Here is a 14,727-nt window from a genome sequence, read left to right as displayed (position 1 = left end):
CGTGAGGAAAAGAAACATGAGCAACTCTAATCATTTTAACACTTAGGCAGTATTAAAAATGCAGAGGGCTACTTTTCTTTCATTACTCAGTTTATCTAAATAATGACAAGAATGCATCTGATGCTCCTTCACGCAACTTCTCACATCTGTGTCATATAGGTATGGATTCTGTGCTGAAAGAGACTTTGTTTCACAACAAACAGGCCATGGCATTGTACACAAAGGGAATGCTCAGTCCACTCTGAATCACTGACTTGCGCAGCATCCCAACAGCTGCCGTCACTGTCGTGCTTTTCTTAGTTGTTTTCTGGACAATACCAACAATGTGTTGGCAGCACTAAGGAGAGACTGCCTGTATCTGGGAGCAGGAAACAAGGGGGGAGCTGAGGAGGAGAGCTGGGTGGGGGCGAGAACAGAGAGGTAATTGTATATGTAAGAGTGAGGCAACCTTGGCAGAGGGGTAGAAGCAAGAGGAGAATGAAGGAGAAATGGGAATGGGAGAAAGAAGAAGTGGAGAACTCTTGGGATGGGAGGACTGGGAAAGGAAAATAATAGCAACAAAGGAAGAGAAAAGACAGAGGGAAGAAATAAAGAAGAGCTTCACAGGAAAGACGAATTTTTAAGTGTTGATGTTTGAGTCAGTGGTCTTGAGTCCATAGAAAAGGGAAGGTGTGAGTGTGTTCGACAAAGAAAAACAGAAAGTAAAGCAGGAGACTGAGGTGTGCTTAAGAAAGTTGGGGTGTTTGTGTGAAACAAAGAGGGACAGTGAAAGGGGGTGGAGGCAGAAACAAATTGGGAGTCCACATGTGACTGCAACAGGGCTGAGTTAGAGAGAGAGGTGTTTTTAAAGTCTGTGTCAAAAGGAACAGGGGTGGAGGAGTAGGGGGGCAGAGTGTATCCTCCCCTCTGTCCCCGTAGCAGAGCTGAAGGAGAAGCAGGAAAAAGGAAAAAGGGAAGGGCCTGCATCTCCTCCTTTCCAGCTGACAAAAACAGCTGCCCATTAGCCCGGGACTGGAACCCATTCAGAGAGGACGTGTGGAAGAAGACATAGAGGGAGGAGGAGGGAGGACAGAGGAGCAAAGAGGAAAAAGTCCCAGGGTCCTGGACCCTGTCAACCTATATGGGTTGCGTCCTGAGCTTGGACTGGTGTGGGGAGGGAGAGGTGAAACCGGTGCTGGTGGTCAGGAACCCGTCTCTGAAGAGGAGTGAGAGTGGCAGGATGAGGCTTATGAAGGTCAGTGTGCATGTGGCGTTGATGTGTGTGTGATGAAGGTGTAGTTCAATAACAGTGGCATGCCGATGTTGATATGCACCTCCCAATTGAGATACTGGACATCACGTGTCCCAACATGACAGTGTAATAACACAGCTTTAAAAATTTTGACCGCAGCATGGCTCTATTCTGTAATTGGGTTATACTGAAACATCTCAAGAACTGAATGGTTTGATTGATACAGATATTCATGACCTGCTAAGGATGAATCCTAATGTCTTCAGAGATCCTTTGACTTTTCCTCTGGTATTACCATTAGCTTTGTATTTTTGTTTAGAATGCCAAGCAAATTGGTAAAAATGATTATACTGCTTAATTTTCACTTATACACTGAAATATCTCAACAACTGTCGGATAGATATTGGTAAAATATTTCTTTAACACTTTGGTTCATGACCACAAACCTGCACAACCAATAATATTTCCATCAGCCTCAGCTGCACTTTGTGTTTGTGCTAATTAGCAGATATCAGCAAGATAAGAGTGAAAAAGATAAACATTACAGCTACCTGCTAAACATCAGCATGTTGCCATTGTGAGCATGTTAGCATTTACTGTACCTCAGTACAGCCATACTCTAGTCTTACTATTCAACAAAAATTGTTATTTAAAGATATAGGGGGTATAATATACATAATATATTTGTAATCCACAATATTGAGGTAAATAATTTCATGAAATCAACATTATTTTAGCAACACAGTTAAGTTGGAGATGCTCTACTCAAAGCAGTCATTTTCAGATAATACTTTTGACACCTGCTGGGTAAGAGAAGTGTGAGTGTGATAGAAAAGTGAGGCACACCCCTCATTGTTGTTTATTTTGAGCCAAGTTTAATATTATCTTAATATTAATACTAATAAATAATGAATATTTAGTTATATCAGTTTCATGCATATATGAGAATAGAAAAAGTGATTCTTGACATTGGATTGTTCCATAGTGTGTGTGTGTGTGTGTGTGTGTGTGTGTGTGTGTGTGTGTGTGTGTGTGTGTGTGTGTGTGTGGGTGTGTGTGTGTGTGTGGGTGTGGGTGTGGGTGTGGGTGTGGGTGTCTCTTTTGTTTGGCCTTGTTTTAAAAGATGTGGATGACGATGGCACATCTGTTCAGTTACAAATGTTCTGTTGTGATGCCTCAACACTGCTGGCGAGTTACAATCCTCTATATAGAGGAGGCATCCAGGCTGGCTGCATGGAGGGATCTTTAAGAGAGCATTGACCTCTTTAGCTAGTTTATATCACATTGGATAACATTTTATCCAGTTGTGTGAACTGTCTAAGTATGTTTGTGTGCAATTTTGTTTCTACATGCGTGCGTGCAGTCATCCATCTATGCTTGTTTTCCATGAGTGTGTGTGCATGTGTATCTGCATATGTGTGTGAGCTTGCTTGGTCCCAGCGGCTCCATATCAAATGGAGAAAAGCAGTGTGGGAAAGTGGAGCTTTCGGGACTACGTCATGCTGCAGTGACTGACCCCACGACATGGGTGTGGGAACCAGTTAGATTCCAATTACCCTTGCGTAGCAGATGTTGTCTTATCTATTCATGGTCTGTTTTTTAATGAACTTGTTTTTTACTTTTCAATATTTTTAGAGACATTCATGTGGGTGAGGGTTACTATAGGTTGCTATAGTTCAGATGCAACTATCACTATGAACCTAACAAATATGATTTAAGCCTTTAATGCCTTTATATTCTGGCAAGAGCTGTATACATTCCTAATACAACTCATGCCTAGTACTTACTGGAAACCCTTGTCAACAAAAAAATTTTGTCTGTGATTACATAATTTGCAAATGTTATGTTATGGGACAGGGATGTTTTACAACAATTTATTAAAAGATGACATTATATAAGCTGTTTTTTCACATTGTATGGGCAGTGGTCAAAACATTTTTCTCGGAAAGTCACCTGTCTTGTTTTGGGTTGTAAATGATTCTGTGAGCATTAGTATTTTACATCTAATTAGCGAATTTTCCACAGCCTTCTCTAATTTTATATTCTCATCACCTTATGCTGCTTAAATGTGCACAGTATACTCAAAACATGCATGCCTGCACCACATTTTCTTCCTTGCCTAATTATTCTTGGGCAGTCGATAAACTGCTGAGCATCGATAGATTGAGGATGGATCCTTGAAATAAACAGCTTCATCCAGTGAGAGTCAATAGTTTATATGGTTCTCTTTAAATAAAGCACTGAGCTATGTAGGAAAGCCTCTGTCAGATGTAATGAAACTGCCACCTCAATCAGGATTATTATATATTCTTATTATATATACTTTGTTACCTGAGTTGTCTCAAAGCACTACGGTTTGCCTCCCATTTACCCACTCACAAACACACACATTGACACACCAATGGCAACAGAACTGCCATGCAAGGTGCTCACCTGCTATCAGGAGGAACTTAGGGTTCAGTGTCTTGCCCAAGGACACTTCAGTATGTGGACAAGAATTGAACTGGCAACAACATGATTGGTGTGCAAAGCACTCTACCATCTAGGCCACCTCAGAATTATATCCTTGTCTTTAACTTCAAGTTTCTTTGATTGATGTTATTGTATGTTATGATCACAAACTGACTACATTGCCGCTGAAAGTTAAATGTCTTACTATCTTGGCAGGCATCATAATAAAGATGAATATAATTCACCTGTATGTACAGGCAAGGGTATAATTCTGAGAGACATTCATGGAATCAGTTACCAGTAAAATTCCAACATGAGACTTGTTCTGTTTGCTCAGTTCCCTTTGCCAGGGACAGACAGGATTTCATTTAGCTACATTAGCAGAAAGTAGATGGTCAAGTCAGTCTGTTAATCATTTTGGTCCAGAGTGAAATATGTTATTAACTAATGGATGTATTGACATAAAACTTAGTACAGATATTCATAGTGCCCAGAGGATCAATCCTCATGACTTAATTAGCCCCTTGACCTTTCCTCTAGCCCCACCAGTGTGTCAAAGTTTGTACTTCTCCTTTCAAATATCTTATATTTCATGGATGGGCTACTGCAAAATGTTGTTACAGGCATTCATGGTTATGTACCCAGATCATTTTAGAAATTTATTTTATTTTCCTCTAGGGTAATGAGGTTAACATTTTCATCATGAGTGGTATGTCTCAACAACTATTGCACAGATTGCAGTGAACCAGCATACAGATAAGTATGCTCCCCTCAGGATGACCAGAAATAACTTTTACCATCACCAGACTTTTCATCTAACAAAACCTCAGGTTTATTTTGAAACTATTGGAGCAGCCTTTATCCCATCAGCATTGACCACCACATACCGTATGTTGTCATTGGAAATTCTACCACTGCCTCCATTGCTGGAACTACCTAAATGTCATCACACATAGCCACGGCCACTGGTTCCTGATTGGTCTGCCCAAATAATAATGCCAACAGGGTTTCCAGACTACAGAAAATACAAAAACTGTGAGTAATAGTCAGGCAGAGTCAGTCTGGAGGCGGTCAGACACAACTCTGATGTCGGTAAAGTGTGGTGGTAAAGGGTTTCCAAAGCTGTTTGATCATCCATAAATTGAAGCTTCAGATGGAGTATAGCAATATAAGTTTTGTCAAGGTCTTTTATATTAACCGTTCTAACTCTAAAGTGTGAAAGTCCCACTGTTACTGCCAATCTTGCTGGTAGTTGACAGTGATCTAGGAATAAAAGTTTAATATATTCTTTCTTCCAGCTGTTATTGTGCCCCCACGGATAAAAAGTAAAAGCAATGTTCTTTTTTTGTGTTGTTGACTGTTGAAATATATAGAGACCTGGCGTTGAGACAGAGGTTTATTATGTATTTGTCCATCTTCCCTGTAATTACTCACGAGCAGCAAAGTTTAGATTGGCCATGACCAATACAGAGGCCTTGAACCGCAGGCATTCACAACAAACACACAGGAAGCAGGAGTAACCAGTTCTGGTTAAATATGGACACACACCCCCGGCCCCACCCCCTCCCACAATATCAATAATAGAATGGAATAGAACAGAAAATAAATAGAAGTAATTCTCACAGTGCTGCATTTAAAAAAATTGGTTACTATGTAAAGTCCAGGCTCAGGGGGCGGCTGTTGTAGACTAGATTCCTGAGGCTTGAAAACAATGATCTGTCCCAAACAGGGTTTGAGGAATGCTTGTTGTTGTGTGTAGCAGGCCGGCAGATGAAAGCCTATTGAGGGAAAAGGGAAAGACATAAACCATTTCCTGCCTCAGTGAGTCCCCAACAAATCCTAACACCGCCCTTAAAAGAAACACCTCCCAGCAAACTGTGCATAAAATGTTTTCTTTTCTTACACACAACAATGTCGAGCCTGATTTTTGGCCAAGTTCTGAAAATGTTTTCGGGAGTAAGCAGGACTGGCTGCCAGAGAGGATTTTATTGAGTTCATCGGCACAATAAATATGAACATGTGCACATTTCTGTCCTCTGTATCTCTGTCTCACCCGCTTGTCCCTCTGCTTTCTCGCTCTTTTTGCTCTGCCAACAGCTGCACCTTATCAGCCTTTGGCTTAGTGCTGTTTTACACAATCCATCGTTAGGCTACACAAGCCCCTTTTTTAGCCCCCTCCTCCCCTCATTTCCTCTTGGCCCTGGTTCCCTCTCTGTCCACCTCTCTCATTTACCTCCAAGCGTGATCCAAGTCCTTCCACTTGTTCAAGACTCTAAAGTCTGTGTTTTAGACAGACTAGACAAAAAGACACCCAGCCTTCCAAATAATAAGTCATGCAACATGAAGCACTTTGCATTATGGGGACGTTTTCCGCCATTTGGTGTGCAGATAAAATGGGATTCATGTTTCACTCCATGTGTTTACCAAAAGTGTTGTGAGCCCCTCACTTCATTCACCTCCTCTCTTTCAGCGACTTTGTTCCCCCTTCTTTCCTCTTCTCCATCTTTCTTCCAACATGACCCTCCCCCACTTTACTCACTGACTCATACCCCTCATTCCAATCCCAAGCACCAGCTTCCTGTCTCTGTGGTCCCTCGCTATTTTTTTTGTCTACCTTTTTCACCTTACTATTCTGCTCCCCGCTTCATAATCCAACTGTCCTCCTCTTTATCGCCCTCCTTTTCCTCTTTGCCCTGCTAAAAAGGAGTCAAAAATGCCACACACAAGTAAACTCTCTGAGACCCCCCCAATCTATCAGCCAGCACTTTTCTTCTATTATGAACCGGAAACTCTTGGAATGCGAGCAAAAGGAATGTACCACATTCATACACGTGCTGTTTGGTGGGTGGAGGGTTTACTGCATATGTCAGGTTATGCACTGATTGGCAGGGATATATTGCACAGCCTTCATACCTGCATTTCAATGCAACACATGAAAAGATATTGAGGCAGCAGACAGAAATAATGCAGTGTGCATTAGGAGTCTGATGCTGAAGAATATTATGAGCTAACAATTTAAGACAGGCTGATCAAAAAGCCATATATAGAGTAAAATCCCAGCCAGAAGCATGTACAGATTTTGGGTAGTTTGCTGGTTTGAATTATATTGAAGAACACAAAACCAGACTGATATCTGCTTTTACCTTACTATTAAATAATACAAAGTTTTAATAAGCATATATTCATGCTGTCAAAAAGCACAATGTGAACATTTTCCTGGAATTCCTTAACTGCTGAGAAGTTAAACTCAATAAACAGAAAAAGTTGTAACTGGCAAAGAAGCAGAGCTCTGCCTTACTTCTGGCATTTCTTAAACTATACCACTAGGTGCTGCTACAAACACACAGGTCACTACACTGCAGCAGTGTCATTGCAAGTGTTAATCAAGGCACATGTGTTTGTGTATGCTGGGGATGGGGAAGAAAGGTGCTGACCACAGAGCCTCAGATGAGGAAGGCATCTTTGAATTTCCTTGTAAATTGGGTCAGGTTTTTTTTAAAAAAAAGAAGAGAAAAAATATAATATGATAATTAGATATTCTCACTTCACAAAAGTATATCCAGCAAGTAAGTGGAGAAGCTAAAAACACTGTGCTTGAAACTCAGAGAACAAGCATTGAAACAAATTTAATATCCACATATATGCCATGTCTAATATAATTAAATAACACCTAGTTAAAAAAATATGTGATATTGTGGGTTTATAGGAGGAGGAGAGGAGCCACCTCGTGCACATGGCATTGAGCCCATAATCAACACACCCTTGTGTGTGAGCTAAATTGCTTCATGTTTGTGAACATGTTCAGATTTCAAATGCTTCTCATTTTTGGGGGCACACTAAATACCTCGCTGATTACCTCATCAGATCCACCCACCATGCCACAGAATGGACCTTGTTGTCAAAGCCTTGGACGAAATCAAGTCGATTTTTTCTTACAAGTGCATCATTAGTACACTTTCCGATAAGTGATTCTAGAGTTACTTAATTACACTCATTACAATTTATTTTAATGCATATTTTTTTTAAGTCTCCCATACTAAAAAAAAGTGCCTTTCTTATTGTTGGTAACATGGACTTTAGCCAGTCCTGGTAAAACATGCTTTTGCATAAGTGTGACATGGCACATGAGCACATCAAGCAGTTAAAGAATTGAAATTAAAAATATGTCCATGTTAATACTGTTTTAACCTATTAATTTGTAGGAAATCCATACCAAACACAAACCATCATTATAAGGAAAGTATTTTATATTTCCTAAAACATGTCTGGAGGGCATCACTGAAGTAACTATACTATTGGACAGGCCACACAGATCAGAAAATGCATTAGAAATAATGTAAGGGTCTAATATGTGATTTAAAAAAAAAAAATACATTGAAAAGTAAAGTATATTCTGGATTGACCACCTCAATCACAGCAGAAGTTCTTATATTGTAGCGATTAACTCAGCCAATCCGGAGTGAGTGTCTTTATGCTCCCCACTAAAAACTGACCAATCAGGGGGCGAAATTCCAGTAATAGTACTCCACACATGCGTTTAGCTCCGCCCCGCAGCTCCAGAGCTGACGTTAGACCAGAGAAAAGAAAACAAGTTATCTCATATAGTCCCAGACCATGTTATTGATAGACTTCCTGAGAAAGAGGGGCAGCCCTTAAACCAGGGAATATGATGAGCGGGAAAATGAACAAGGCAAGTATCAAGTCTATTATCCTGGGTAGAAAGTTTTGATATCACTCGCTTATCGATTTCCTCATGATTTCCTCGTATTTGCAGTGAATATGAATGGTTTTGGATGGATGGATGATGCTGCGTTTTCATACGCAAGTGTTGCCGTGCAGTTGCGCACTTTTTCTGTTAAGACGCCATAACTTCAGAATCACTGTATAGGCTTTCTCAAAGACTTACTTTGACCTCATTGTATTAAGTCCTACACAGTGCTACATACTCTAACGATTATAAGTTCCTGTATGTACTGTTCATGAAGAGGTGGAATATGCCTTTAACATACATGGCTGCGTGTCCTGACCCACGTCTGTGTGATATCCCATATTTAGCATAGCCTACATATTGCTCATTTTTTTTTTCTACTGCAGTTACCATTGGAGTTTTAGGGGAAAACGTAGTGACTTCAGTGACTTGGTGCTGTTCTCTGAGTAGTTGCTCGGTGTGTCGCACTTCATTAAACTGACATAAAATGTTCCGAATAGGGTCATATGATGCATTCGGCAGCCGCCCTACAGCCCCGCGGTGACTGCCCAGCGCCGAGCAGGATTTGTTCACGTCGCAATGTCACAATGTGTAGACGATCAAATACAACAAATAAAAACGTAGCATCTCACGAGCGCGTGCGCGCGTGCACGTTTTTTTTTTTTTTGATGGTAGCAAAACCAAGTAACAGGTGTTTTACAATTGCAGGTACTAACTTGATTTAATTTTGAAGTTAAAAAAAAAAACCCAGCCAGTATTGTGTTTAGAAGTTAAGTTGCTAGACGTGAATTTGTTAAATTAGAATGGGGTCTATTTTAGAGTTTACTTATTTCCATTAGCATGCTTCCAGCTGTATTAAATTGGACAAGGACTACAGCTGGAAAGGTCACTTGGATTAGCTATCTGACTTTTGTGAAGTAATAAATAAATGAAGTTTGTGAATGTATCTAATACAATATAAAATGTGCCCAAATTGAGTTAAAGTGTAAGAACATGTTTAAAAAAAAAAAAAAAAGTAATCTTCAATTACACAAGTGATTACAATTTGTTGCTGCCTGCTTTGCCAATTTAAGATGACACTCTAGTGCTGAGTGTGTGTGCACATTAAACTGTACCTGTGTGTACAGTATGTATGCATATGAATGGGTGATTACTGACGATGCATTCCTCATTCCATTAGCCAATTAGTGTTGGCTCCACATCATGACGCAGGCTTCTTAGAGTTCCTATACTGGTTTTCAGCAAGAGCAAAACAGCCACGGATTAACAACAAGATAACATTGTGTCCAACATCTAATACCGTCCCTTTACTGATAGCGGTGTGGTCATTTTTCTCCTGTGACCTGCTGGAATTTTGATCAGATTGGAAAAGGAGTTTGTGATGAAAATGTTCAACTATCTGAGAAAACCTGTGAAGGAAATTGGAATAAATGTGCTGCCTCTGAGCCAGGCATTAAAGCCAAGTCGCTCCAATAGAGATGCTCAGTGACCGGCAGTATGATAGCGGGCTGTGTTCAGTGTACAGTAGGTACTCTATATTTGTAATTATTGGGTGTAACTGAGAAGTTTGATGGCCCGGAAATGGAATATGATGGTTGGGTTTACTTGGGACACCTGCCAAGTCAAGAGGCTGAAAACAGAGGCTGGTTCACATTCCCTTGTGCCAGATGCAGTTACTCGTTTGAAAAAAATCAACAGGAGCAACTATTCACTGTCACCTGGAAAATCCTCCAGCTTTAAAACAGGATGGATGCAAACAATTCCCCTCTACTCCAGCAGACTCTGCGACAGGTTCTCTTGGCATGTGTCTCAGGCTGCAAACAGATTACCTCTGGGAGGTCATTTATTCATCACCCATGGATGTTGTTGTGCACTTACTGAGGCTACGTCACAGTACATGGGTAACATTTTAAGGCCAAAACAGTTGGTGCACTTTACCAGTTGATATGAACAAATGCAGCAGGGGTGTTGCTGCAATAACCTTTCTGTGTGTGTGGATGTTTGCAGCAGGAGTCCAGTTAGGGAACGGAAGTGTATCATGGCAACATGCTGACCTCACCTCGGGAACAGGCCGTCTCTGTTCCCCCTGCTGCCTGTCACACCCTTTGGACACATGCGTGCACACACACAATTATTAACACACATGCTGGCATTGATGCCAACAAATGATGCAGGAACTCAGGTCCCGGTGAGATACTCTCAATGGAGGGTGGGATTTAAGTACACAAGAAGTCACAAACAAATCACTGTATGACTGGGTGTGTTGTTGTGCATGAAATGCAACATGCTGTGATTAGCAGCCGTTACAAAATGGACAGCTTTGTCTTTTGAAGAGAAAGTCCAGCTCTGACGGACAGTAAACATAAACAGTGAGTGAGGATACGTCTGTTGGTACTGAGGGTCAAGTCTTTAAATTCCTTCTATAAGGACCTAAGAATGTTTCCCCTCCCTGCAGTAGAACGAGGTTGTGATTGTCAAAGGGAAAACCTGCTTTGCACTCACACCATTTGCACACCAGATGTGATTTGACCTGCCAGCCAGTTTACCTCTGTTCATTACTGACCTGATACAATTATATTATGTGTTCATTCACCTTTTGACAGAAAAGTAAAAACTGCTTTGATAAGAAATCCTTCACATCAGTTGTCTGGCAAATATGCCAAAAATAATTCAATGATAAGAACTCTTAGCTTTTCTTTGTCATATGTGACAGTAAATGGAATTTCTTTGGTCTGATACAAACACAGAACTAATCCTTTAATACACGTGTGAATTTGTCGCACTGTAAAAAAAAACTCAGCTAATGCGCTAACGGGGCTTCGATATGGAAGAAAAATACATTGCATCAATTTTTCATTATATAGAAACCAAGAACTTTGCTGGAAACCTGTCAAAATAATGTAGTGTAGTGCTGAAAGGAACATTTAGTGTAACTTGCATTGCACTTTGTATCTAATCTTTTTACCAATGTCTTGTCTTACATTCTTTGTGCAGGTTAAGGTAGAAAAACATACTCAGTTTTTAAAGGCGAAGTTAACGGCCAAGTACAGAAAATATATTGTGTGGCTAGGGTGTCAGTGGCTAGCTTGTGAGCGCCAGTAATTCACTGAGTTATAACCGTAGGTGTAGTGCTGCCGGAATGATGCTCTGCCATTATTTTCTCCAAGTGAAGGCATATCATGTTCTGGTGTTTCAGGAGACAGAAACCTTTCACGTCTTAACAGGGCTTTTATTCTGAAATATTTTCTAAAACATGTTGTGACTGAAATCGGACGATAACACTTGAGATGAGCAATACAGAACAACCCAGGAACAACGATTGAAAATATTTATTGTTGACAAAAATAAAGTAATGGAAAACACATTATTAACTATTGTTTGTAAACTTGCCACTGTAGGAACTGTAGGTTGGTGTGTAACAGCTACTATCTGGTACAAATAACTACACCCTTGGTCATCACGTCAAACATCTAAAACAACATTTTGCCTTCAGTCAAATAAAACACTCAACTCTGCCATTTTGCCGTTTCTTCTACATTTTACAAACCAAATTTACAAATTGGTTGATTAGGAATATTAAAAAGAGTCAGCTCTAATTGTTCATCAGGGATTGGACAGACCATTTGATGAAATGAGAAAAACCAAGTGGCTAGCGTGATCAAATAATGTCAAACCAAAAGCAGTCACGCTGGTGCTTCACGGAATACACCGTGAAAAAACCTGCCACTGTTGGTAGAAGGACACACAAAATGAAGTGGCTGTGCTTGGCCTGAAACTAATGACCTCAAGACAAAATCCTATAATATTGTAAGAGACAATCACAGAATTCTTCTGAAAACATAGACTTTCCCTTCATCTGCCTCTAAAGCTGAGGTCACAGTTACCAGTCCTGTAGTCAGTAATGAGCCACTCCCACACAAGGCCCATCATTGTCAAATATCAAGGCTATTTTTAGAAAGAAACAAGAGGGAAGGGGCAGGAGAGTTTCCAGGGACTTGTGTGTGTGGCCAGGAATGACCCTCTCTGTCTCTGTGTATTTGTCTTTACGTTTGCATGCTTGTGTGTGCATCTCTTGTGTACGTGTCCGGCCCCTTCCTCACTTAATCCAGCTACTGTTCTGTGAGGGCTGGCAGGCGCAGTGAGGAAGGGGGAGGGATCTCTGGTTAGAAAGCGTCTCTTTGACTCCAGAAACTTCTGGCTCCTTTTTCTGCCAGAAGGCTAAAAATATTAGAAAAAGGACCTTCTTGTGTGTAGCAGATGTTATGGAGGGTGGGGGGGACGAGGGTAGCCGGGGAGAGGGGATTTGTCCTGGAGCACATCGGGACGGGAAGAGGAAAGGGAACGGCTGTCTGTTTCCACCGGCTGCCTACGGGGACACACGTCTGCACGTGAGTGTGTGTGTGTATGTGTGCGTGTAAAGTGTCTCTTCCTGAGGTTTCAGGTAGCTGTTTATAACTTGTGTCACTTCTGTCAAAATGTCTGTTTCAGCTGGTGGAGGACATTGCAGCTCAAATGTGCTGTATATGCAAGATGGGTTTTGTCGTCCATCACTGTGCGATTGTGATGACATGAATCCAGTGTGATTGCCCGTGTGGTCGTAGAAATGTCAATCTTCAGTGCATAAATAAACTAATTTGATGGTTTATTCTGATTTTGAACGTACCTTCATATCTTTTTTTTCCCCTCAGCCAGCAGAAACGATCTTACCAGTGACAGTTTCAGTTTCTTTATTAGTTCAGAGTTCTGAATCTTGAATAACACATTTTGCCAGAGGAAGATGGTTTTTTTGATCCATTACAATGGTGACAGTAATTACTATCCCGGGGACCGGGCTCGCCATCACGGGTTGTTTTTTTTTGTGCTGATACACTCAGACTCTACTGGCTGTTATGGGTTTGTAATCCTCCATGAAGTTGTAAAACTCCCTCACTGTGGTTTCATTGTCTGGACTCCCAAGTTGAGCTGAGTGTGGTGTTTTGATAGACTTGTTTGTAACCTCAGTTAACTTCATTCCTTAATTAAACTGTTATACATTGTGACTTGCTATAGTAAACAGTTCATGTTTTGGATCCCAATGCTGTCCTTTTCTCTCTCTGCTCTCCTCTCACCCCAACCGGTCGAGGCAGATGGCCGCCCACCTCTGAGCCTGGTTCTGTCGGAGGTTTCTTCCTGTTAAAAGGGAGTTTTTCCTTCCCTCTGTTGGAGGTTTTTCTCCCTTAAAGAGGAGTTTTTCCCTCCTAGCTTATGTGAGAATTTTTGAATTGTTGGGTTTCTCTGTATAGTGTTGTAAAGTTCTACTGTAAGGACTTTAATGTGTTAACTGCCATGAAATTAGCCTGATTGTGATTTGGCGCTATATAAATAAAATTTAATTGAATTATAGAAGTCGCCCCATACAGGACTATCTGAGTTTCTAGGCTGCAAAACAAAGCATTGATCTGAAATTGTGAGGACTTTTGATTTCTTGCCGTCATAATTAGAATGTTAGGATGTGCCTATGTTTCTACGATACAGTGTTAACTGCAGTCTTACAGGTACAACTGGAGGACAAAAGGTTAGCAACTCCTTTTAGACATTTAGATGTTCATTTTGTTGCCCTTTATGATAGGATCATTTATTAGAAATAGATACAACAAGTCAGTACCAAGTCTGTACCAAAATTCTGAAAACAGTACCAAAGAACAGAAAAAAACAGGTCAAGCAACCAGTCCACTGCAACGTGGAAGTTGGGACCTCTTTCCCCCTCCTGAAAGAAACAGAATATTCATATTTACTTAGATTCTGTGCACTCATTTAATTTTAGCTGAAGGTCACGCTGTCTGTCCTTTGTCTCATCTCTGAGACTATTTTGATGGAGCTAATACGCCTTCACTGTCCCGCACAACGAGCAAAGTAGTTTGGCTGGTTAAAGGCTTTTGTTTAGTGATTTTAGCTTTTTCTAAGGGAAGATAAAGTGTCTAGTGGAGCTTTCTAACACAATATTCCAAATGAATATTCAGCTAGATAGCTGTTTATTATAACATACAATGGGTCATTTATGTATCTGAACAGCTAGCCACGAAGTTAATTTTTTGCTAGTATTTAATTTGTCCAAAGAAAAGGTGTTGTTGAGGTTTTTTTTACAGTGTGGTAATGCTGCTTATTTCACCCATCGTTTGTTATTTTTGTCTCTCCGTTTAGCTTCATATTGTTCCGTATGTGCTTCTTTCTATTGGCCCTTTAAAAAGTAGAAAAATTGATCCACTGCTCCTGTAATGCTGCTTCCAAATAGAGCTCATGGTTACAACGTGGAAAGTTGTCAAGTAAGTCGTGAGAACATTGCTCTAAGGCAACGGAA

At 40.7% G+C, this 14,727-nt stretch overlaps 1 protein-coding gene across 4 annotated transcripts in view; it reads left to right on the top strand.

The window, feature by feature from the left end:
• Positions 1-430: 430 nt before the first annotated feature.
• tns2a (tensin 2a) overlaps positions 431-14,727 on the top strand; it is a 58,930-nt gene continuing 44,633 nt past the window's right edge. For 3 of the 4 annotated variants that reach the window (XM_069141093.1, XM_069141092.1, XM_069141091.1), the window contains exon 1: positions 431-1,234. In XM_069141093.1, coding sequence (XP_068997194.1) covers positions 1,121-1,234 — 114 coding nt within the window. In that variant the 5' untranslated portion in view covers positions 431-1,120. Of the gene's footprint in view, positions 1,235-8,296; positions 8,373-14,727 lie in introns of those variants that run through there. The other variant, XM_069141094.1, reaches the window with a different exon arrangement.

Source organism: Embiotoca jacksoni, unplaced genomic scaffold (genome assembly GCF_022577435.1).
Source record: "Embiotoca jacksoni isolate LCO1_2020_lvr unplaced genomic scaffold, fEmbJac1.0.p SCAF_9, whole genome shotgun sequence".
In the NCBI taxonomy this organism is placed as follows: Eukaryota; Metazoa; Chordata; class Actinopteri; family Embiotocidae; genus Embiotoca; species Embiotoca jacksoni.
This window is presented reverse-complemented; position numbering and strand designations above follow the sequence as displayed.